Raw genomic sequence first — 26217 nt, forward strand, 5'->3', positions numbered from 1 at the left:
AACTCATGTCAAAACCTATCTACTATAAACATGCTAAGATCAGTTTTAGGATGCGACAGGTCTATCTAGTTATTTGTGTGGCCTAAATCACCATATTACTTGAACACCTTCCCTGAAATGAATCAGGAACAAACAAAAAACATAAAACCCAAGAGTTTAAAGCAATATTGATGGTTGAAGTTAAACCCAGAAAAGTGTGGCTATCCAAAGCTACTGTTAGAATACAGCAATATATGTGCTCCCATTACACCCAGGGAGCCTAGTTACATGCATTGAACAACAACATAAAGTTAGAAGCAAACAAACCTTAAATGCTTTTTTTACATTTACGCCAATAAAGTTTTTTCCAGGGATGATAATGACATATGGTTCCAAAAGTAGTTGAAATGGTTCTGTTGAACCTTTAACTTCTATTTCCAGTGCAATCACATCATCTGTTTTGGATTCTGAATTTCCAAGCATCCCTTGCTTTTCTGAGCTGTGTGAGGAAATCATTAGAATTACTGAGCAGATTTTGCATTTATATATGATCTGATCTAGTGTGATATAGGGGGGTTTGATTTACCTTTAACTTACACTGATGTGAATCAGCTGTAACTTTATTGAAGCCATGAAATAAAACTGGAATGAGAGGAGAATCAAACCCAGGGTATCTAGTGGTTAGAATAGGACACTCCAGGGACCTATTGCCTGGTCTGCTACCATATTGCCTTGTGGCAATGGGAAAATGCTTAGATTCAAATTTTTAAATTGTCTCTCTCCATATTGGGGTGTTTTAGACAACTAAGATTAGGTTCCCCTCTCAGTTACACCAGTGTATATCCAGAAGCCAACAGATTTACTCTGAATATACACCAGTGTAATTAAAAGCAGAATTTGACTTCTAGGATGTGACCTTCAGAAGTATTGAGCACGCCTAGCTCCCAGTGACTTCAGCTGAAGTTGAAGGTGCTCACCACCTCTAAACATCAGGTATCTAAAACTGGACACTTAAAAATTAAAGCACCTAAAATTACAGGCCACTTGTAGAAATGTGGGCCTGTAATGTGCCTCAGCTAAAAACCATGATAACAACATTACCTTCCTTATAGAGACGTTGTGACAATTAATATTCGTAAAGCACTTTGAGCTCCACTGATGAAAAGCGCAGTACAAATACAGAGGGTTATTGATGGGTGAACGCAGTGTGCACTACAGCTAAACTTTACTACTGCCAATTCCCATAACAGGCCTCTTTTGCAATTGCTCCTAACCTTCTCAAACAAACTGAGTTTGAAAGGAAGTTTTCCATGATAGACCTCAACCCTGGCAATAAATATTTTTTGGCTGATCTTTTTTTGAATTATGCAAATGTGAAAAATATAATCGTTCTACCTCATATATTCTGATGGGCATCTTTGCAAATAGATAATTCAGAAAAGGGTGAAGCTAGAAAGTTCAAACTTGGCATGTTGTTTAGTAAATCCTTAGCAAGAAATAATGTAATATACAATCCTAAAGTGATTACTCAATAAAGTAAGGAGACTGAATAAATACAGAAATGGCAATGGCAGTTAAAGCCTCTTGGCTGTAGGTATGAATTCAATCCTGGTTGATGCATGAAAACTGTAAACATCTGCTGGCTGTTCATTGGTCTACATGAAATGAGTTTAGTTATCCCAGTTCAATTTCTAATGAGCAGGTATCCATACCACAAAGACCACTATGACAACTGGCAATAATTGGCAAACTTGCTGGTATTCTCAGCAGAAAGGCCACTGAATTAATGGGCATGGAGACTGAATTACCTCTTGCCCACATAGGTGGTCCCTCTGGGAAGTACTAAAGCATGTGGGAAAACTTGCAATGATGCTGTCTGCACTGCTATCTATTCTGTGGATAAATTATGTAGCATTGTCAATCCAGGACCATTCACAAGCATTACAATCACTAGAGAAATAAACCACCACCAATAAACTTAATGCTAATAATGTAATTACACTATTATATGTCTGTTGCATGTCACTACTGCTTCTCAGCTTACCTAGGTGGCTCTGGGATGTCCCTCAGTACAATTTGAATCACACTGTGATAATCTTTCAGCTATATGAAAGAGGACACAACTTAAATCAGTTATGCTGAAGTATCCATCTCCCCTTCCCCCAAAATTAAGAACATTTAAAATGGGGAAAAATGGATGCAAAATAATCTATAATTAAAAGGTAAAGGACTACAACTATATTGCACGATTACAAGAAAAATACTCATTTCAGTAGAACCTCAGAATTAGGAGCAGCTCGGGAATGGAGGTTGTTCGTAATTCTGAAATGTTCATAACTCTGAACAAAGCATTATGGTTGTTCTTTCAAAAGTTTATAACTGAACATTGACTTAATATAGCTTTGAAACTTTATTATGCAGAAGAAAAATGCTGCTTTTAACCATCTTAATTTAAATGAAACAAGCACAGAAACAGTTTCCTTACCTTGTCAAATCTTTTTTTTAAACTTTCACTTTATTTTTTTGTAGTTTACGTTTAACACAGTACTGTACTGTATTTACCTTTTTTTTTTTTAACTTTTTTTTTTGGTTTCTGCTGCTGCCTCATTGCATATGCCCGGTTCCAAATGAGGTGTGTGTGCTTGACCAGTCAGTTCGTAACTTTGGTGTTTGTAACTCTGAGGTTCTACTGTAATTCAGACTTTTTCCTTTAACATATCTTATAATTTGCCCTGGTATATTACATACTGTAGACAAATATCTGCGAGAATTCCCTAAATCAAGAATAAAATTACTTTAATGCCTTAACAGCTGAAGTATTTGTCTATCCATCCCACTAATATCAAAATTCAGAGGTCAAACTCCAAACTGTGCTTGAAAAAGAGGCACTGTTGTACCTGTTGGCAGTACTAAATTTAAAGATGGCTCCTCTTTTATGCTAATAGTGTGAAGGAATGACACAGTTGGACCTTAATACTGTAATGTGTTACAAAGAGCTCACTTATTTATAAATACCAGTAATCTGAATAATGCAATATGTGTCATTTTATGTTTTCACTAATGAAACATTTATTAATTCAGTTTTCTATTAACCTGTATTAAGATCTTTCTTAAACCACAATAAATTCCACTCCTGTTTAGGCAGTTATGTGACCCTAATCACCTCCAACTCTGTAATCTGTTTGGATCAAGTCTTTTTAAATACACTAACCCAATTCTGTTCTGATGCCACTGTAAATCCCGAGCGTCTCAGATAAAGTTAATGGAACTGAATCAGTATAAAATTGAGATCAGAATCAGGCTCTATATTTTGCAACCAAAACATATTTTCCTTTAATAACGCTGTAGATTTTTAATACTATGTATCCCAGCATCACAACTTTGATTAAACTTAATTCAAAAAGCTCTATAGCAAGGTTTTTATGACTTGCATAAAAATACACTGCTGGAATTTATAGGAAATAAGAAATCTTGACCCGTACCTCCTTCGGAGCATAAGTGAGAATAAACTCGTGATCAGTTTGGGGCTGCAGAATTCCCAGGTTAGGATTTAGAGAGAAAGCTGACTCTACATCTAGGTGGTACTTGACCTTTGCAAGGTCCCCAGTTTCTTCAGGCATTAATGGCTGCAGATTCGGCTTCATTATCTGCCAGTAGAAAGGAAGTTCCACATGACTGGAAATAGATTAATAAACAGAAAAAGACTAGAATACCAAATATTTAGATAGATTTTTTCTGTAAGATCATAGTATAAAATTGTACCACAGTCCACAATATCCTTTTCCTTAAGGATTATAAGAAAATCCTCTATCAGTCACAAAACTGAGAGAGTTATGTAGGAAGATTGTTACAGTATAAAAATACAAGGAAGCTGTGATAAACTATATAAGTATGGAAGAGCTATTAGCACAAGATGTGGACAAACTGGAGAGAGACCAGAGGAGAGCAAAAAAATCGTAAAAGGTTTAGAAAACTTGAACTATGAGGAAACGTTAAAAAACTGGCCATGTTGAGTCCTGAGAAAAGAAAACTGAGAAGGGATCTGATAACAGTCTTCAGATATGTTAAGGGCTGTTATAAAAAGAGGACTGTGATCAATAGTTCTCCATGTCCATTGAAGGTACGACAAGAAGTAATGAGCTTAATCTGCTGCAAGGGAGATTTAGGTTAGATATTAGGAAAAACTTTTTAACGATAAGAATAGTTAAGAGCTAGAATAGGTTAATAAGGGAGGTTGTGGAATCCCCATCACTGGAGGCTTTTAAGAACAGGTTAGACAAACACCTACCAGGGGTGGTCTAATATACTTAATCCTGCCTCAGCACAGGAGGATGGATTAAATGACATTTTAAGATCCTTTCCACCCCTACATTTCTATGATTCTAGCCTTCTTAATCTATAATGTAGTGCAGCATTTAGGTGACAGAAGTAGCCTTTGCTGACATCAAACTTTTCCCTTTCTGGAATTTCATCCAAAGCCTACTGAAATCAGTGGAAACACTCCCATTGACTTCAGTGGGTTTGGACTGTACCACTAGCTATTATGTAGGTAAGTTTCTATATTTAGTTGTAAAATGAGGTCAGGCTTAATCTCTTAACATGTAAGTAAATGACTATGCATTGTTAGCCAATCATGCCACTTAACTAGAATGCAGTCAATAAGAATGCTTGCTTAATTGAGTTGCTTCATGGGGAATTTTGTATAATTTAATAGGCTTTAAAATCCACTTCACTGTGACATCTAAAACCTCACACTACAGAATAGGTATGGCAGGAAGCTGATATTTTAAATTTCTGAGTGCAAATGAGGTGAAACTAAAAGAACCAGTGCAATTTTTATACTGCCTGGTATGACAGAAACTATAAAACTATTCTTGATAGTCACCTGTTTACTGCAGCATTGTATGCGAGTTTGTTTCATAAAGTACAGGTTTGTTTCATACAAATGCTTTACAATAAAAAAATGCAGTGACCATGCCAGTGCAATTAAAATGTACAGAAAATGTGATGCTGGATCTCAACAGGCGGGAATCACAATAGCAATGGAGCTCTGCCAATTTACCCTACTTGAGAATCTGACCCGTCATTTATAAATCCAAACACAATTCTCTGTCACTTTTCATTTTGTCTATATACAGTTTCCATGTCAGGTTTTGCACTCAAGTCAATACAGTCAGTAAGGATTTACATTAATGTAATCAAGGTAAGTATCTGGCCCATTGATGCTTTGGTTATCTGCAAACCTCTAACTTCAGTTATCAGAGATATTGCACTTACTGTTAATTATTAATTATTATATTATTATTATTAGTGTTACAGCAATGCCCAGTGGTCTCAATCAGGATCAGGATCATTGTACTAGGCACAATATAAATGCTCTTTAAGATGTGGTCCTTATCCCAAAGAGAGTTTATAATTTAATCTATTAGATTTAGGTGTTCCCAGTAAGGAGATTTTGTCTCCAACTCCCTCATTTACAAATCTTCTGGGGTTGGGGGGATACAGTGTAAAGAGATGACAATGTATCAAAATATGGCAGCAGATCAGCCATTCAGTCAGGAGTATGATCTGTGGTTGCCTTTAGCACTCTGATATATGTATATTATGCCCATGGCTGCTATTGCAAACAAGAAGAACATTTATCAATATTGCTGATTAATTGCATGAATATTTCCCCAACCCAGGGGATTCTTGCTGTCACTATCTAACAGAAGAGTGTAACATATATTAGGTCATAAAACAACACTCTAGAGTCCTAACATGCTATTATATTACTAGCAGCTACATACGTAGAATTTCTTATAAGGAGTTTCTTCTCTGTTGTGGCATTTGGATTTTGGGGGTCAAAACGTATGAGGTGCTGTGCTGCTATGTCTGTAGGCTCACCAGGGGCTGGGTGGCTTTCTCCACCAGTGACAGATAAAAGCTCTAAAGCTATCTGCTGTCCACTTCCTGCAAGAAAATAAATATGAATCGCTGTTTACCATACGGCAGTTAAGTTTATTCACACTGTTTGCTTATTCATGACCATACCTATAGCAATGGACACTACTGATAAATCTGGGTTTTCCTCGGCCTTCTGCATTCCAACTTGCTAAGACTACAGTACCTTCGTGATATCATTTCACTGCCAATCTACATCAATATATACAGATAGTTTCCTTATGTATTTAACACATTTTGGGGTTGCAAGTCCAGCTCATCAGCTAGTATAAACTGATATGATTTGGTGTAAACTGGCATAGTTCCACTGAAGTCAATTGAGCTATGAGAGTTCAACTGAGAATCTGACCCCCAATCTTTATCACAGAAAATAACCAATTAAAAAAGAGTTGTATATTAACAACTATAGCAAATAGTAAAAACATTTGCACTGCTGCAAATTTTTCAGTAAAATTATTAGGAAGCCTGGAAATTATATGTAATTTCTTAAGTATTTACAAGTCCTTGGTAAGAAAAGCATTTAGGTTAAAAATCAAAAGGTTAAATTAGCTTAGCAAACGTAACACAATTACCTACATAGCTTAAGACTGGGTATGCCACAACACGTTTCAAATCCAAATGCACGTCTTTCCCACAAAAATTGGAATTTTACAATTTGTCACCGTATATTCCTGACATCATAAATATCAAATCTTGAGTCAATGCAAAATGGTATAAGGCCAATGGAATGAATCATACATTATTTTAAGTTTTCTCCCTTGCTAATTCCCCTCATTGGCCACCTAATTCATACTGAGAAAGTAGGGCAATCAACTAGTTATCTTGGATGCCTGTAAAACAAACACCAGAAGCTTTGGAAACAAGCAGGAAGAATTGGAAGTTCTGGCACAGTCAATGAACTATGATGTGATTGGAATAACAGAGACTTGGTGGGGTAAATCGCATGACTGGAGCACTATCATGGATGGGTATAAACTATTCAGGAAGGACAGGAAGGGGAGAAAGGGTGGAGAAGTTGCACTGTATGTAAGAGAGCAGTATGATTGCTCAGAGCTCCAGTATGAAACTGGAGAAAAGCCTGTTGAGAGTCTTTGGATTAAGTTTTGAGGTGAGAGCAACAAGGGTGATTTCCTGGTGGGTGTCTACTACAGACCACCAGACCAGAGGGATGAGGTAGACAAGGCTTTCTTCAGACAACTAACAGAAGTTTCCAGATCACAGGCCATGGTTGTCATGGGGGACTTCAATCACCCTGATATCTGCTGGGAGAGCAATACAGCAGTGCACAGAAAATCCAGAAAGTTTTTGGAGAGTTGGGGACAACTTCCTGGTGCAAGTACTGGAGGAACCAACTAGGGGTCATGCTCCTCTTGACCTGCTGCTCACAAACAGGGAAGAATTGATAGGGGAAGTAGAAGTGGGTGGCAACATGGGCAGCAGTGACCATGACATGGTCGAGTTCAGGATCCTGACAAAAGGAAGAAAGGAGAGCAGTAGAATACGGACCCTGAACTTCAGAAAAGCAGACTTTGACTCCCTCAGGGAACTGATGGGCAGGATCCCCGGGAGGCTAATATGAGGAGGAAAGAAATCCAGGAGAGCAGGCTATATTTTAAAGAACCCTTATTGAGGGCGCAGGAACAAACCATCCTGAGGTGCAGAAAAAATAGCAAATATGGCAGGCGACCAGCTTGGCTTAACAGAGAAATCTTCGGTGAGCTTAAACATAAAAAGGAAACTTACAAGAAGTGGAAACTTGGACAGATGACTAGGGAGGAGTATACAAACATTGCTTGAGCATGCAGGGGTGTAATCAGAAAGGCCAAAGCACAATTCGAGTTGCAGCTAACAAGGGATGTGAAGAGTAACAAGAAGGGTTTCTACAAGTATGTTAGCAACAAGAAGTTGGTCAAGGAAAGTATGGAATCCTTACTGAATGGGGGAGGCAACCTAGTGACAGATGATGTGGGAAAAGCTGCCTTTTTTGGCCTCGGTCTTCACAGACAAGGTCAGCTCCCAGACTGCTGCACTGGGCTGCACAGTATGGGGAGGAGGTGAGCAGCCATCAGTGGTGAAAGAACAGGTTAAGGACTATTTAGAAAAGCTGGACATGCACAAGTCCACGGGGCCAGATGCAACGCATCCAAGGGTGCTGAGGGAGTTGGCTGATGTGATTGCAGAGCCATTGGCCATTATCTTTGAAACTCAGGGGAATCAGGAGAGGTCCCGGACTATTGGAAAAAAGCAAATATAGTGCCCATCTTTAAAAAAGGAGAATCCGGGGAACTATAGACTGGTCAGCCTCACCTCAGTTCCCAGAAAAAATCATGGAACAAGTCCTCAAGGAATCCATTTTGAAGCATTTGGAGGAGAGGAAGATGATCAGAAACAGTCAACACGGATTCACCAAGGGCAAGTCATGCCTGACCAACTTGACTGCCTTCTCTGATGAGATAACTGGCTCTGTGGATATGGGGAAAGCGGTGGATGTGGTATATCTTGACTTTAGCAAAGCTTTTGATACGATCTCCCACAGTATTCTTGCCAGCAAGTTAAAAAAGTATGGATTGGATGAATGGACTATAAGGTGGATAGAAAGCTGGCTAGATCGTTGGGCTCAATGGGTAGTGATCAACGGCTCGATGTCTAGTTGACAGCCAGTATCAAAGGAAGTGCCCCAGGGGTTGGTCCTTTTCAACATCTTCATTAATGATCTAGATGATGGGATGGATTGCACCTCAGAAAGTTTGCAGATGACGCTAAGCTGGGGGGAGAGGTAGATATGCTGGAGGGTAGGGATAGGGTCCAGAGTGACGTAGACAAATTGGAGGATTGGGCCAAAAGAAATCTGATGAGGTTCAACAAGGACAAGTGCAGAGTCCTGCACTTAAGATGGAAGAATCCCATGCACTGCTACAGACTGGGGACCGACTGGCTAAGTGGCAGTTCTGCAAAAAAGGATCTGGGGATTACAGTGGATGAAAAACTGGATATGAGTCAGCAGTGTGCCCTCGTTGCCAAAAAGGCTAATGGCATATTGGGCTGCATTAGTAGGAGCATTGCCAGCAGATCGAGGGAAGTGATTATTCCCCTCTATTCGGCACTGGTGAAGCCACATCTGGAGTATTGCATTCAGTTTTGGGCCCCCCATTACAGAAATGATGTGGACAAATTGGAGCGAGTGCAGCGTAGGGCATCAAAAATGATTAAGGGGCGGGGGCACATGACTTATGAGGAGAGGCTGAGGGAACTTATTTAGTCTGCAGAAGAGAAGACTGAGTGGGGATTTGGTAGCAGCCTTCAACTACCTGAAGGGGGGTGCCAAAGAGGATGGAGCTCAGCTGTTCTCAGTGGTAGCAGATGACAGAACAAGAAGCAATGGTCTCAAGTTACAGTGGGGGAGGTCGAGTTGGATATTAAGAAACACTATTTCACTAGGAGGGTGGTGAATCACTGGAATGGGTTACCTAGGGAGGTAGTGGAATCTCCATCCTTAGTGGTTTTTAAGGCTCAACTTGACAAAGCTCTGGCTGGGATGATTTAGTTGGGTTGGTCCTGCTTTGAGCAGGGGGTTGGACTAGATGACCTCCTGAGGTCTCTTCCAACCCTAATCTTCTATGATTCTATGATTCATTATAGGACTTTCTCACATAGTTTAAAGGCCAGCATTACACATCAAGTTAAGAGGTATGTTTCTAGTGCAGTTGGGATTCCAAATGTTTCATTTAGTAGGATAATGTAACAACAACAACATACATAGACGTTAACATCTTCAAAATGCTTTGCAAACACTGATTAATCCATTGATTTAAAAATGTTTAAATCATCTTGTACTTTCAGCTTTATACAATATCTCAAAACACGTTAGAAACAAACCTGTAACTGTGATGTCATTGATCTGGCAATTATCACAAACAATAGTGAATGTCTGCTTCAGGTTTTCAGGAGATAAGGGGGAAAACAGTATCTAAAAGAGAAGTTTACATACAATGAAATAGCAGTGCCCATAACTAATTTCATACAAGTCTTAGACTTCTATATAGAGATGTTCATTACAAAAAAACTCTAGCAATCAATTAATCAATTATAAAACCTTACATATTTCATAAAAAGTCTTTAATGTTCAGAGACTGCTCTCAGTTACTTTGAGGTAAATCAAGAGTAGGTCTTCTGAATTCACTGGTGTTCCACCAATGTAAATGAGGGCAGAATCAAGTCTTTAATATGGGATAAATATACTGCAAAAGAGTGTGGATATCATGCAGAGATCACTATCAACGTTATTCATCCATTCCTGTGCATCCTTCAACCAATCAGCACTGCAGAAGATCTCTGTATAATTGGACCTGAGAAAACGGGAAAGGACAGCAAAGAAAGCAGTAGTATCAGCAAGATCTATATATTAATTGGAATGTCCCTCTTTGAAAAGAGCACAACTGGCATCCAAAATGGAGCATAAGCATCTGCAGGCATGCAACAAAGGAATTTATGTTCCAATACGAAAGAGGAGGAGAGATTGCCCTTCCTTCCCAAGGCAATCTGTGAAGGAAAGTGCTTTCTTGGATTTGACTCCCTCCATTACAGTAAGGGATGTACTCCTGTGATCTTAAACTGTTGTTGTCTCTGGCTTCACACAGGATCCCTAGATTAGGGTCAGACTGGGCTTGTCCCCTGGATATGTGAGAGCAGAGCTGGAAGGGCACAGGAGCCTTCTCCCCTTACAAGCACCCATAATTGCAGTCTCTATGCTCTCAAATGCTACTCACTAGCACCTCCTGGAGTACAAGCCTCCCCAGAGGCATAGAAAGGTGATAGGACCATGGCACCACTCCCCTCACCACTGTCTACATATGTGAAAGAAAGAAATGTACACTACAGCCTCCTAATGGGTGGCTTAGTGAGTGCATTCTTCCTATGCATGGGAGACCTCCAAGAGGCATGGTGTATGTACGGGTGATATACAAACAATTATAAATATGGGCTGGAAATATGTTCTTAAAATGTATTTGGCAAGTAGGGCTTAAATCATCCTGCCCTAGACAAAGGAATATGGATGCACCTGCTTGAATGTGTCTCCAATGTAAACTGAGCAAAGAGAAAGCCTACAGAAGTATATATACATAAAAGATAAACAAAGCCATCAAATTAACGAGTGGGGGAGATAACCATTTAACTATCATGATGGTGGTGGAGACTATAAAAATTAATGTGGCGTCAACTCCATGGTGGATGCAGGAGGGCTTCTTGACTTTGAAAACAAAGATAAACTTTGAGGATATAAGCAGAGAAAGAAAACCCATTTCTCACACTTCATCTGAGGAGACAAAGAAATCAAGACTTGAGCTCTGTTGGATCCTGGCTAAAGACTGGCCAGCCATGCTGAAAGACCAACTGTGGCAAGAAATCTACTTTGAACAGAAGACTCTAGTTTGTTGAGTTAGGTTTTAGTCTTAGAAGCGTATTTTTACTTTTGTTTATTCGTAACTATTTCTATCTCAATTCCTTACTTGGTATCGCTTAAATATCTGTTCTTCGTTAATAAATAATCTTCTTTTATTACACAACCATCAAAGTGCAGTGTTTCAAACTGAAGAGTAAAATCCTCAGCCAAACTTACAGGCTGGTACTGTGTACTGCCTCTTTAAAGAAGCAGCGACTTGATAAGGTTTTGTTAGTGCTACAGTGAGAGGAGTGTGCACTGCAGAGGAGATGGTTTTAGGTAGACTTGGGACTGGAAGGGCTGTTGGTGTCACCCTGAAAGGAGTAACCAGGCTGTTGGAAGCCAGCGGGAGGCCATTGTGCTGTAAGCAGGCTGCTGGTGTCAGGACTCTGAGCCAAAGCTGCACAGCATAGAAGCAGCCAAGGCTATAGGGCAGGCAGTGACACAATCCCCTTATTGGTCTGGGTGACCCCCCTAAGCATCACACTTAGGGATTTTAAAATGGCCTATATTGCTCATATTTGGTAAAGTACAAAATATTAAACACTAATTACTGACCTCTAATAATATAGCTTGATCTGGACCTAGCTCAAAAACAGCAGGTCGGATCCCAAATGGACCTTGCTCCACAAAACCAATAGTTGCAACAGCCTTGAAGTGAAAAGAACAAACAAAATAAATTGATCATGTTGGGTTTTTGTAGCCAGCTATTTAGAATAGGTGGCATCCTGTGACACTTAAACTTTTTTCTTTCCATATAATTTTTCTTCTTCTTTAATAAACCTCAAAGGTAAATACCATTGCTTAATTGACAGAAAATCCTCATGGTTTTCTGGGTTACCTGGGGGGAGCAGAGGGCAGGAAGGGTGCTACTGTCACAATCAAGTGGCAGATACAAGGGGCCTTTTTTGAAGTTTACAGAGGAGCATGTATGACTTCAGGCCAGCCCTGCTGATTGTTATGGCCCACAAAGTCTTTATACTTTTATACTTTATACTTTATACTTTGTCCAATGGTTCCTCCCAATCACTTACCCTGAAATTAGGAGGTGGCCATACTTCCTTTGGCATAATACAGAACTTTCCATTACTGGACCCTTCATTTCTGCACACAAATTCTGTCATTTTTACTCCCCCCACAAGGCAGGAACCACAATTGATGATGCGAGGCACTGCAACAAACAATACAACAAAGGAAAATACGCATGTAGTGAAAGCTAACTGCAGGAAAAATAGTTATTTAATCAATTACTCTTTAAACATGGACTTATTGAATATGAATTATTAAGACTCTAAAGATGCTAAACACTTTAAATGGTTACTTTAAAGGTGAAGCAGTTTGAGCTGTAACTTGCTATAACTCTCCCATATTAAATGATGCTTCCAGCTCCAAGTACTTAAGGATTGTGTCAAACTTTGATAACAACAAAGAAAATTTTGTAAAAGAGCTTTGTGCTGGGGGAAAGTAAATCACTGATGGCTAACAAAAACAGCACATCTTCAGCTGGTATATATAGACATAACTCCATTGCGCTATGCAGATTTATGCCAGTTGAGATTGAGATTTGAGATATTACAGGCTGGGCTAGATATTTTCAAAGGAGAGTTTTGCAGTAAATAGCACCCTAGATATTTAATGTTTAACAATCGAGGAAGTGATGGACATAGCAAATATATAGAATCTGAGTTTCCAAAGTGGCTTCAGATTTTTGGGCCTCTGGCGCTGCACCCTGAAAATAACTGTTGGCACAACTTGGCAGATACAAATAATTAAGGGAGTATTTTACAGCATTTAAATGCCTATTAATCAGATTATACATGTAAATCAGACAGTTAGACACCTAAGTGGGATGAAATGCACCTGCAACATTGCTCTACAATCCTCCATAAAGTTGTAGACAGTCAAGGTCCTTTAAAAATCAGGGACCTAAAGCTTAACAGAAACTATTGAGTGCTTGTAGCATATAAACTATTGAGTGCTTGTACCTACATGTTAATACAGGAGGTGGTCTCCTAGCTTCTATAGGGATTAGGAGAGAGTATGGTGCTTGCATCTCCACTAGAATATAATCTTCATAATCAGCTAAATATTCAGGAATAAACTGAATTGTGTACTGGCAAGTCATCCCAGGAGCGACAAGTCCACCCTCTCCTGGAAATTTTCCTAGGAAAGAAAATGCAGGTGATTTAAAATTTCAAATACAAAAGTTGTTCTATACTTTCATGACCATATTCTGCCCTTTGAAAGCTGCTCTTAGTAAACTCTTAATATGTGCTATCTTAGACAATTTGCCATAAATGTAAGGGACTCTTTACACTGATTTCAGTGGGCACTGAATCAGGACCTAGATGAGTTTTTGCAGTCCCAGGGCAGGTCTACACTACGGCAGGGATTGATGCTCTGAGATCGATCTAGCAAAGACCCGCCAAATCAACTGCAGATCGCTCTCCAGTCGATCCCTGTATTCTACCCCCGAAGAAAAGAGTAAGGTAAGTCGATGGGAGATTTTTTCCTGTCGACCCCCCGCGGTAACTCGATCTAAGGAACGTCGACTCCAGCTATGTTATTCACGTAGCTGGAGTTGCGTAGTGTAGGTTGACTTACCCCATAGTGTAGACATAGCCTACGTCTAGATGTGTTATGCATACCATTTCTTTTGTTTCAATCTGATCTCCCTACATTTAATTTTTAATTAGACCACTAGAGTCTCAGACTTCTGTTTGGGAGTTTCATGTAGACTGTCCTAGACAGGTAAGACAACCTCTAACTTCTAAGAAGTGATATGAGACTATGGGATTAAGGATCTGCCCACCTGGATTGCATTGTAGATGGGACACACACAAAAAAATCAATATATTATATTTAATTAGGCAACATTTGTTCTTGTACAATTTTGCATCTTCAGAGCTAGTATAGCAACTTACCCAGCCCAATGGCAAAGGCTGAAGTAGATGGAGGAATGATTCTTACATGGCGACACACTGAAGTCAGGTTCTGCAGCTCTATAGTCATCTTCATTTAAAAAAGAAAATATAATACCAAATAACACTTATGCACCACTGTTCATTTTCATAATACTTTGCAAACAGCAGTGAATTAATTCTCACAACACGCCTAGGAGGTAGGTATTTTGTAAATAGGAAAACTGAACATTTCTGTCAGCATCTGAAGTAAAGGACGTGTCACACAAAAGCAACCTGAGGTTGAAAAGGATCACACTTGGTACTCCATGGAGGAAGTTCTGCTGATGATTGAAAGAGAGGAAAATGAGGCTCAGGAGAGTTTAGTTAGCTATGTGGAAGTCTGCATAGGGGTGGGGAACTATGGAGAGACATCAAGTTTCTCAGAGGTAGAATAAATTCTTTGTAGATGAAAAAGCTCTTACCTCATAAACCTGACCAACTTCATACTCAGAAAACAAAACAGCAGGCGGGGTAGCTAGAAATACAGGAACAGACTGAGGATCACTGAAATAAAATAATGGGAGAGACTTTGAGAAATATTCAGTGAGCTCTTACACTGTCAGTTATTTATCTATGCCTAAGAATGTCCTGATTGCATCCATAAGCATGAACAACAAAAATTATAAAAACCTTGTAAGGTATTATTTCTGAATGATTATAATCAAGATACACAGGAGAAAATACTGTTTTGGCTAAACTGGTATAAATCCAGAATAACTCCAAAGCAAAACTCTCTGCAGGATCAGGGTCTGAGTCAAGAGTCAAGGTACGTACCTTTTATCAAATGCCACTTTTCTTCCTGTTATCATTCGATCTACCTTCTTCTGAGGAAAAATAAGAGATTTTCCTCCATTAAGAGTATTTGGTGGGAAAAAGCGGGGATTCTTCAGGTAATTATGTCGGTTCTCAAGTCTGGCAAGGTAAATGCGGTCTTGTTCTCTATCCGCTTTGTACATATCATCTTTCCAGACTGATTTGTGAGAAGAGCTAGATTTCTTTGAAACAAACAGAGACTGTGATGCAAAATTCAGTGTCAAATACAGCAGCTTTGTGGGGGAGGGTGTTATATAAAATACCTATTCCTAATTACTTAGGCTTTATGTATCAGTAAAGAATTTCACCCTCAGCAAACTACTGTATTTTTCTCTTCTCCAACATGGAAAGCAACTACTTACGCTAAAATAGCAATGTGCTAGGACTTGCCTTTTTCTACAGGGATAGCAATAAGTCCTAAACTGTTTGACAGGCTAAAAAGAGTGCATCTCTGAAATATACCTTACTTGATGGTTTCTTAGTCTGATGTCTAGGCTCAGGAGTTGAAGACAGCGTTAAGGTGGATAAAGATACATCTGGCAGACTATCTAATGTTTTCCTCAAGTGTGGGATTTCTGTATGTTTCTGATCCCTTGGACTTTTAGAAATGAGTTGTTTAAAACTAAGCGTCTCCTTGATATAGTCAGGCTCTTTTTTTCCTGCAGTTTAAAGAAAAGTATTGACATTTTCTGAGCAATAGGGAGAAAAGTATTCATTTTGGAAACTTACTGTAAGCAGAGAAACATGAATAGGGCTGTCAATTAATTGCCATTAACTCACGCAATTAACTCGAAAAAATAAATCGCGATTAATCTCAGTTTTAATCAAACTGTTATACGATAGACTACCAATTGAAATGTATTAAATATTTTGGGTGTTTTTCTAGATTTTCATATACATTGTATTCTGTGTTGTAACTGAAATCAAAGTGTATATTATTTTTACTACAAATATTTTCACTGTAAAAATGATAAACAAAAGAAATAGTATTTTTCAATTCACCTCATACAAGTACTGTAGTGCAATCTCTTTATCGTGAAAGTGCAACTTACAAATGTAGATTTTTTTTGTTACATAACTGCACTCAAAAATAAAACAATGTAAAACTTTATAGCCTGCAAGTCTACTCAGTCCTACTTCTTGTTCAGCCAATTGCTAAGACAAACAAGTTTGTTTACAATTACAGGAGATAACGCTGTCCTCTTCTTATTTACAATGTCACCAGAATGTGAAAAGAGGCATTCGCATGGCACTTTTGTAGCTGGCATTGCAAGGTAATTATGTACCAGATATGCTAAACATTCGTATGCCCCTTCATGCTTTGGCCACCATTCTAGAGCACATGCTTTCATGCTGATGACACTTGTTAAAAAATTAATGTGTTAATTAAATTTGTGACTGAACTTTTTGGAGGAGAATTGTATGTCCCCTGGTCCGTGTTTTACCCCCATTCTGCCACATATTTCATGTTACAGTAGTCTCGGGTGATGACCCAGCACATGTTATTCATTTTAAGAACATTTTCACTGCAGATTTGACAAAATGCAAAGAAGGAACCAATGTGAGATTTCTAAAGATAGCCACAGCACTTGAACCAAGGTTTAAGAATCTGAAGTGTTTTCCAAAATCTGAGAGGGACGAGGTGTGGAGCATACTTTCAGAAGTCTCAAAAGAGCAACACTCCGATGCGGAAATTACAGAACCCAAACGACTAAAAAAGAAAATCAACCTTCTGTTGGTGGCATCTGACTTAGATAATGAAAATGAGCATGCGTGGGTCCATACTGCTTTGGATTGTTATGCAGCAGAACCCATCATAAGCATGGATGCATGTCCCCTGGAATGGTGATTGAAGCATGAAGGGACATATGAATCTTTAGTGCATTTGGCATGTAAATATCTTGCGACGCCAACTATAACAGTGCCACAAGAACACCTGTTTTCACTTTCAGGTGACATTGTAAACAAGAAGTGGGCAGCATTATATCTCGTGCAAATGTAAACAAACTTGATTGGCTGAACAAGAAGTAGGACTGAGTGGACTTGCAGGCTCTAAAATTTTACATTGTTTTATTTTTGAATGCAGTTTTTTTGTACAGAATTCTACATTTGTAAATTCAACTTTCATGATAAAGAGATTGCACTACAGTACTTGTATTAGGTGAACTGAATACTACGATTTCTTTTTTTTTTTATAGTTCTAATACTTGTAATCAAAAATAAATATAAAGTGAGCACTGTACACTTGGTATTCTGTGTTGTAATTGAAATCAATATATTTGAAAATGTAGAAAACATCCACAAATATTTAAATAAATGGTATTCAATTATTGTTTAACAGTGCGATTAATTGCCCTATTAATCACGATTAATTTTTTTAATTGCTTGACAGCCCTAATTATTAATAATACAAGATTGGTCTTGGAGTTAGCAAAACAACTAAATATTTAAGTGCTCTAGTGTTTCCGCCATCTTTACAGTTTATTTTGTTACAAGTAGGTTAATCTGTTTCAATCACAAATCATACTGATAACATTTAGGACAATCTTACAATGATCAAAGTACAATAATAATAAAATAATAATAATCATAATAAATAATAAAGATATTACCTCACCTACCTTGTCTCTCTAATACCCTGGGACCAACACAGTTACAACAACACTGCATTCAACTTCTTTAACACCTTTTATTTGAGGATCTTAAAATGATTTAAAAACAGTTAATTAAGCCTTATAACTCCCCTCTGAGGTAGATAAGTTACTATCTCCACTTTACAAATGGATAAACAGAGTTGATAAAAAAATGGAATTCTCACACTGAAAAATTTCCAAGATTTGAAATTTCATATCATCCCTAATTTGGACAAAAAGTAGAAACCACGGATTTTTTTGCAAAATGAAATGTTCTGAAATATTTCATTTTGACCATATTGAAATGTTTTGTTTATGTATATGTGTGTGTGTGTGTGTGTGTGTGTGTGAGAGAGAGAGAGAGAGAAAATGATAAAATCAAAGTGGAACATTTCACCTTATTGAAAAAAAGTTTTGATAAAGTAAAAACTAAATTTTTGACATTATCAAAAACGTTTTAATTCTTTCCCATAAAAATTTCAGACAAAAATTAATATATTCCCATAACACATTTCAATTTAATCAAATCAGCATTTTAGATGGAAAAACATTGTTAGAAAATTTTTGATCAGCTCTAAAATAAAGGCACAGAGATTAATCACAACAAATTTTTAAAATAAAAATTGTTTTCGTTTAAATAATTTAATTATTTCTCTGCTCTGTTTATCACATAAATACTGCTGTATTTGCTAGTGCAGAAGAATCAAAAGGTGAAACTGACCACCACAGATTCGTTGTCTAAAGTGAGTGATCTGAAAAAACTAAACAGCATTGGTAATGAAAAGTAAATTTGATATTTAAAACAAATTGTGGTTTTAGTAATTTATTAGTTACACAGAAAGGAAAATTTCTGTAATATATTACAAATGTAATATCTTGACTGTGTCCTTTAAGCTAATTCTTAGTACTTTAAATATTAGGGCTTGTCTATATAAACACTTAGTTCACAACAAGCTGGGGGCAAATCTACCTCACACTAGCCTGCAGCACACAAAATTTCTGTGTGGAGCCGGTTGCCATAGACTAAACAGTCTATCATCCTCTTTAACCTATTCCCATTTCAAAGCAGGGTACATTAAAGTGCACTAGAGAACTGTTAGGGCTCAGCAACATGGTCTACATAGACACTTAGTGCACACTAGGTTACAGCACAGTTGATTTATACCCCAGCTTGCCACGAACTAAGTGTTCATGTGGTAAAGCCCTTCGTGTTTCTGCTCATTAGGCAGAAGTACAGAGCATTATGTGCAGGCTATCCATGTCTAATTCTTCATGTCCCAGAGAGCATTATCAGAAATCCGTATTAGTCTCTACTTTAAAAGTTACCTTTAGGTGCTTTGGTAATGGGTATTCTATCAGTGATGTAATCTTCAGGACAGATTAAATTATGTTTTTTGAGAAGGTCATTATCCACACACCATCGGAAGGAGGACTTCACTACAATATTTAAAAAAAAAGATTGGTATTTTAAGATACACTAACAATGGTCAGTCCACATTTCTGTTGTTTCTCCTTCACATCACTACAATGAAGTATTTTGGAGAGAAATATGGTTTGTAAACTGAGCATAGAACTTGAATCAAAGAACTCCAGAATTCTAAATTCAGTTCTGATTCATGGCTCTGGAGCCTTGGACCAATCACTTAATCTCTGTGTCAGTTTCCCTGCCTGTAATAACACTTATCAACAGGGCAATTGTGAAGACATTTGTATTAATGATTTTTGTACAGCTGTTTATATATGCTTGCAACAAAGTTAAGGTATAGAACCATTAATGGCAGGTTTCAGGCATTAAAAATGACCTGCCCAATTAAGTTTCTTATTATGTAAGATTAATTTTTTTCTTTTTGATTCTCTCCTTACAGTTTCTCAGAGCGGCTCTTTTAGTATAAGTGGTATTAAACCCTGGCATTCATAAAGGCCATGATCAAAAGTTCACTGAAGTCAACTGGAGTCTTTCCATTGACTTAAATAAGCATTGAATTTGGCTCCAGATCCCATAAATGTGTACTGGGATAGGTAACCTTCCCAGAAACCTCACCTGGTGGCAATCCAATGTTGTTGAAGTCCTCCCCAACATCTACCCTCAACATGTTCAGAGCCCTTTCATCTGCTGCTGCTGCTTGAGCTCTTGCCTGAATGATGTGCTTTTCTACTATGTCAACTTCTGTCAGTCGATGGTTATATTCAGTATGAATCTGGCAAGTAGATTGGTGAATGTAAATAAATAAATATATTTTTAGCTATCACAAGTTATTAATCATTTCAGTACATGTAATAGAAAAATAAATGTTTTCTGTTTCTTTTTGAAGGCTTGTGTGACAAAGCTCTGTCCTTGCCTCCGTGGGTCCCGCGTTTCCTGGCGCATTTTGCTAGCCTCAGAGGCTCATTGTGACCCTCCACGTAACCCTTCTTTTTCTAGAGACAAGGGTCACAGTCTACTGAGCCATTTTCATCATAAGCCAGCGAGGGAGGTGAGGAGAAGTTATCCTTCCTTACACAGTCTCTGTTGTCTCCCAATCTCAGGGATTAATCAGGGGGCAAAGGTGGGGGCAGGGAGGGAGCCCAGGCCCACCCTCTACTCCGGGCTCCAGCCCAGGGACCCTAATAGTATCAGCTATGGTAGCAGACCTTTTAGAAACATGACATGTACAATTCCCTGGGCTACTTCCCCTACAGCAGCCCTCACTTCCTCAAGCTCCACTTCACCCTTACCTCAGGGCCTCCTTCCTTGTGTCCGATATGATGTGTACTACTCAGCCTCTCCAATCGCGCAACTTCTTCCCACAGCTCCTGACATGCCCACCCACCTGACTAACTGGGAGGCTTTTAACTAGTTTCAGCCAGCCCCTAATTGGCTTCAGGTGTCCCAATCAACCTAGCCTTCTCCCTGCCTTCTGGAAAGTTCTTAATTGGCCCCAGATGTCTTAATTGACCTGGAGCAGCTGCCATTTCACTTATCCTGGTACCAGGGATTTGTTTAGCCTGGAGGGAGGTAGGAAGCTGCTACTCCTGCTGCTAGGCCCTAAGCTCTCCTTGCTACTTCAGCTGCTTCCCTGGTTGGGCCAGACACCCCCCCCCCTCGTTCTCTGCTGGACCCCCCACTCTCGGGTGCTGCTACTGCTCCAACTGCAGCCCCGGGGGGGGGTGCTAGCCCACTCCCCAGAGAGGAGTGAGGGACCCCAGCCACTGCTGTTGTGGACACCACCACCACCACCACCTGAGAGGGGTCCTTTCTGCCTGCCAGGACCACCACCTGGAGTTCCTGGAGCTGCTGTTGAGTCTGCTGCCTGGAGCTGCTGAAGCCCGAGGAGGAGAAAAAGAGGACCATCTACCAGTGGGGGAGCACCTAGAAACTTTGCAGACCACCATGGAGGGGGCCTTAAGACTGAGTAACTTTCAAAATGTGCTCTTGTAGTGGGGGTCCTGACTGTGTTTGTAGGGACACAGGGGGTGTGGCGTGGAGCTGCCCCCCGATCCATCTGTGTCCCCCCCCAACCGCCACCACTACTACCACCACCGCTGCCCCCTCCACCACCCCCACTGGTTGTATACCATCTGCCTCAGCTCCTGCCTCTGGACTCAGCTGCTTGCTTGGCTTGCCACGCCCTATTTCCACCCTTTGGGCCAGAAGCAGCAGCCAGCCTAAACAGACATTGTGCAAGCGCACGTGGGTACACGTGCCCCCCCCAGACTGCCCACCCCACAGCTTTGCCCTTGCAACCTGCCCCATTTGCCCTTTGCAGCTTTTGCCCCCCATATGCCCCAGCCCCTGCTTACTACTTTCAGTTTGTTTGCCTGCCCCACCCATTTCCTCCTGCAGCCTCTGTTTGTTTGCCCTGCCCCAGCCTCTGAAGCTAGCCCCTAGGTTTCCCTGCCCTACCTCCAGCCTGCTTAGCCCCTTGCTAAGTGTGCACATGCCCCCTCCCATGCGCTTGTGCAACTCCCCATTTTAGTTTCAACCCTTTTCAGTGCACCCCCAACGTTGTTGTATTCCCCCCTCCCCTAGTGCACCAAGAGGAGCTGGAATTCCACCCTGTGTCGGCGACTGACCCCTAACCCCTGATTGCACCCCTTTTGGCGCCCTCCTCCCCTGCCTGCAGCCTAGCGGGGAAGAGTGGTCGACCTGCTTCCCCTTTCCCCTCCTTCTTCTGGTATCTCCCCTTCCCTCCCTGCTCACGATGCTGGGGGATGAGACAGGTGAGACCCCCCCAGCTACCCCTCCCCTGCCTGCCCCCCGTCACTCCCACAAGCCTCTATCTCCGCTGCTGAACAATCTGCCATCTCCCCCGCTGGGGAACCAGCAGCAATGGACACTCCAGGTCCAGGACAACGGGACCTCCACTGCTTCCCCGTCTCTCACCCCCTCATATTCGGGGGGAGCCCTCCCAGCCAGCGGGAAGGGCCAGAGTAAGAAGAAGGGGAAGGGCCCCGCTAAAAAGACCAGGCCCTCCATGACAGGGGATGCCCCCAATGCCTTGGCCCCACCGCCAGCTGGGGCGTCCCTCCCTGCTGTTTCCTCCACCAGCTCTGCGGGTGTCCCTCCCCTGCCCCCAGGGCGTACGCCCAGGTGGCAGCAGCCCCCCCACCTGCCGCTACGTCATCTCTCCCGCCCACCGCCTCCACTACCATCTATAGCGGCTGGGGCCCCTTTCCCACCATGACCAGGAAGCACGGTGTCCGTTGCCTCCTGGTGCCCGCCTCGCCCCACGTGGAGACCTATGTGCAGGTGTTGGCAAGGCTAGTGGGGCCCAAGGCCATTGTGGCGGCCTCCAAAATGTATGGCAAGGTCGACTTCTTCTTAACATCAGAAGCCGCCGCCCAAGAGGCGGTGGAGAAGGGCCTGGCAGTAGGGGGCGAGTTCGTCCCCTTAGAGCCGCTAGAGGACCTGGGCGTCTGCCTGGTCCTGACCTCCGTCCCTCCCTTTCTTCCCAATGCCGCCCTGTTACCCGCCCTCTCTACTCTGGGGAAACCCATCTCTGTCATCAGCCCTCTCCCATTGGGCTGCAAAGACCCCGCCCTCCATCACGTCCTCTCGTTCCGCCGGCAAGTGCAGCTTCAACTGCCGCCGGCGGCATGTGACCGAGAGGCGCTGGAGGGGTCCTTCCTAGTCCCCTACCAGGGGGCCCATTACCGAGTGCATTACTCCACGGGGGAGGCCCGGTGCTACCGCTGATGGGCAATGGGGCACGTCCGGAGGGACTGCCCCTTGGCCCGGCAAGGAGGGGCATCCGGGACCCCCGAGCCCTGGCAGGGCACCGGCCCCGTCATCGCCAGTGCCCCTGGCTCCCCGGCGCCCAAAACCACCCCTCCTCCTTCTCAGTGCACCATTGCTCCCGCTCGGGCCCAACTATGCCCAGACGAGCGGGAGAGCCCCGTCGCCACCACTTGCAATCTGGCGGCGCCTGTGGAGGAGGGTGTGGCAGGGACACCGCCGGGCATGGGAGAAGGCCCGCCCCAAGGGGAATCTTCCCTCCCTGTGCTGCCCCACCGTTATCCCCTCGAGTCCCTGAGCCATCGCCTCTGCCCCCTGACACAACCCCTGCTAGCCAGCCCCCGGATGATGCCATGGAGGGCTGGGCCCTAGTCCAGGGGAAGCGGGGCAAGCAGAAGGCTCGAGCTCCTTTCCTTCCATCTGATGCAGAGGCCCCCCGGAAGACCAGGAAGGGGGGCACCAATGCCGAGCCTTCCGCTTTACCCACAGGTGTGTTCCATCCACCGGTGCTGGCTGGGGAAGACGTGGCAGCACTGGAAGGCAGTATCTCCCCTCCACGGGAGTCCCTCCCTTCCGAGGCCCCCGAGGGAGCCCCCCCTGCCCTGGCACCATCTGAAACCTCAGCGTGCCCCAAGGTGACCGTCGCGTCAGGTGCCAGCGGGGAGAATCCCGGGGTGGCGGAAACTGATCTCCCGTCCATATATGAGGAGATCGAGGCCTTGGGTCTGACCCCGGTCACCCAGGGGGAGGACGACCCTATGCCAGCAGGCCTCAATCTAGGCGACTTCACTCCAGCCCCCGTTTCCCCATGCTCCCTTCCCCTAACCGTTGCTTCCGCTCCCACCTCCGAGGAGCCCCTGGACTCCTCCATCAACCCGGCTGCAGATGGCACCCCGCTGAGGGCCGCCGAGCCTGTTGAGGCGATGGCCAATGCCACGCGGCCGGGACCTGAGCCACCAGGGGCACCCCTCGTTGGTGAGGAGCATTCGACCTCCTTCCCGAGAGAGGGCCCTACAGGAGACAGTCCACCTCCTGATGCCGTGGCTCCCAAATCCACCATAGAGCCTGCGCCCAGCATCACTGAGCCCTCTCTCCTCCCAGAATCTCACCTCTAACCTTGCCCCTGCCCCTGTCCCTATCCCGTCCACCTCCCGAGATATTATTGCCACCCCTGGGGCTGTCTCCTTCCCTTTTCCAATCGATGACCCCCAGGGAGCAGCCTTTGGGTTTACCCATTCCGAACCACCAGGGGCTGCTATCCTCCCTCCGCCGCCCTCTATCGCCCCAGCGTTCGGGCCAACCCATCAGGAGCCCCGTCGGGAGTCCGCACCCTGTCTGCCCCCCTCGGTGGGCCATGGGGCTGTACCAAGGGCCCCTTCGGGGAGTAACCAGGAGACTGTAACCCCAGCCCCCCATGCGCTGCGAGAGGAGTTGCGGGAGTTTTTAGAAGATGTCTGTGGCTCCTGTAACAAAGTACAGCTTGCTCTCCAGCGATGGGGGGACTTTTATCAAATCCTCTGAGACGCAAGGGCCCTCATAGGGGAGGGTAAAAGGACCGGAAGGCAGGGTGCCGTGGCCTACCAGTGGGCCCGCCTCTTCCGTGACTCCTTACTCACCAACGGGATAGGTCACGGACTGCTGCACGGCCCGTCGGGAGCCGCGAGCGTCCCTGCTGGCAAGGATCCCCCCCAGCCCTCCTCATGGCACCTCTTACCATCGCAACATTGAACACCCGTGGCTGTAGGATGGGTCTCTGCAGGTCCCAGGTGCTCTCCTTCCTTCTGTGGTTTTCCTGCAGGAGACTCATATGGATCCGACTGCCGAAGACAGCTGGCGACTGGATTAGGGGGACAGGGTCTACTTTAGCCATCTCACAGTTCTTACGGCTGGAGTGGCGACCCTGTTCTCCCCTGACCTACGGCCCGAGGTGCTGGGGGTCGCCGAGGCTGTGCCGGGCCGCCTGCTGCACCTCTGGGTCCGCATAGAGGGGCTCGTAGTCAACCTCGTTAACATCTATGCCCCGGCAGCGAGCCCCGAGCGGCTGCAATTCTATCAGGAGGCGTCCGCCTTCCTCGGCACCTTGGATCCTCATGAGTGCGTGGTCCTGGGAGGGGACTTTAACATCACCTTCGAGGAGTGGGACCGCTTGGGGACCGAGCAGAGCCCGGCCGCCGCCGCCGTCCTCCAGGAGATAGTCGAACACCACACCCTGGTGGACGTCTGGCGCAACCACCGCCCGGATGACACTTCCACGTTCACCTTTGTCCGGGTGGAGGACCCTCCGTTGAGCCACTCCCGGTTGGACTGCATTTATTTATTACACTTCCATCTTTCACGAGCCCACTCCTCCAGCATCCAGCCGGCCCCATTTTCTGACCATCATTTAGCCACTGTGACAGCCTCCCTCTGCACAGAGAGGCCGGGGCCGGCCTATTGGCATTTCAACAACAGCTTGCTGGAGGATGCAGGCTTCGTGGCGTCCTTTCCGGAGTTCTGGTTGGCCTGGTGAGGGCAGCAGCGTGCCTTTCCCTCGGTGCGGCAGTGGTGGGACCTAGGGAAGGTGCGCGCCCGGCTCTTCTGCCGTGACTACACCCAGGGCGCCAGCCGATGGAGGGATGCGGAGATAGAGCAGTTGGAACGGGAGGTCTTAGAGCTGGAGAGGCGTCTGGCCGCCAGCCCCGAGGATCTGCCCCTCTGCAGAGCGTGCCGGGAGAAGCGGGAGGAACTCCGGGCCCTCCAGGGTGCCTTTGTTCAATCCCGCATCTGTCTCCTTCGGGAGATGGATCACGGCTCCCGCTTCTTCTATGCCCTGGAGAAAAAGAGGGGGGCCAAGAAACATGTCATCTGCCTTCTGGCAGAAGATGGCACCCCCCTCACGGATCCGGTGGAGATGTGCAGGAGGGCGAGAGCCTTCTACTCAAGCCTTTTCTCCCCGGATCCGACTGATCCTAACGCTTGCAGAGTGCTCTGGGAGGAGCTCCCTACGGTCAGCACGGGCGACCGAGACTGGCTAGAGCTACCTCTCACCCTGGCCGAGTTCTCGGAAGCCCTCCGTCGCATGTCCGCCAATAAATCTCCGGGCATGGATGGGCTGACCGTGGAGTTCTACCGTGTGTTCTGGGACGTCCTTGGCCCAGACCTAGTCACCGTCTGGGCTGAGTCTTTGCAGAGCGGGGTCCTCCCTCTTTAGTGCAGGCGAGCCGTGCTCGCCTTATTGCCGAAGAAGGGGAA

At 43.6% G+C, this 26217-nt stretch overlaps 1 protein-coding gene across 6 annotated transcripts in view; it reads right to left on the reverse strand.

Moving 5' to 3' along the window:
• Positions 1–26217, reverse strand: part of DLEC1 (DLEC1 cilia and flagella associated protein) — a 67159-nt gene that overhangs the window by 31394 nt on the left and 9548 nt on the right. For 5 of the 6 annotated variants that reach the window (XR_006279501.1, XM_043509734.1, XM_043509733.1 and 2 more), the window contains exons 3-16: positions 19813–19969; positions 19098–19208; positions 15601–15797; positions 15100–15320; positions 14748–14829; positions 14287–14374; positions 13352–13525; positions 12397–12533; positions 11921–12013; positions 9799–9889; positions 5769–5931; positions 3462–3654; positions 2024–2082; positions 307–478 (exon numbers count right to left, since the gene is read on the reverse strand). Coding sequence is in view for 5 of the 6 variants with exons in the window: in XM_043509734.1 (XP_043365669.1) it covers positions 307–478; positions 2024–2082; positions 3462–3654; positions 5769–5931; positions 9799–9889; positions 11921–12013; positions 12397–12533; positions 13352–13525; positions 14287–14374; positions 14748–14829; positions 15100–15320; positions 15601–15797; positions 19098–19208; positions 19813–19969 (1938 nt within the window). In the remaining variant the exon portion in view is untranslated. Of the gene's footprint in view, positions 1–306; positions 479–2023; positions 2083–3461; positions 3655–5768; positions 5932–9798; positions 9890–11920; positions 12014–12396; positions 12534–13351; positions 13526–14286; positions 14375–14747; positions 14830–15099; positions 15321–15600; positions 15798–19097; positions 19209–19812; positions 19970–26217 lie in introns of those variants that run through there. The other variant, XM_038388220.2, reaches the window with a different exon arrangement.

This window comes from Dermochelys coriacea, chromosome 2, assembly GCF_009764565.3.
Source record: "Dermochelys coriacea isolate rDerCor1 chromosome 2, rDerCor1.pri.v4, whole genome shotgun sequence".
In the NCBI taxonomy this organism is placed as follows: Eukaryota; Metazoa; Chordata; order Testudines; family Dermochelyidae; genus Dermochelys; species Dermochelys coriacea.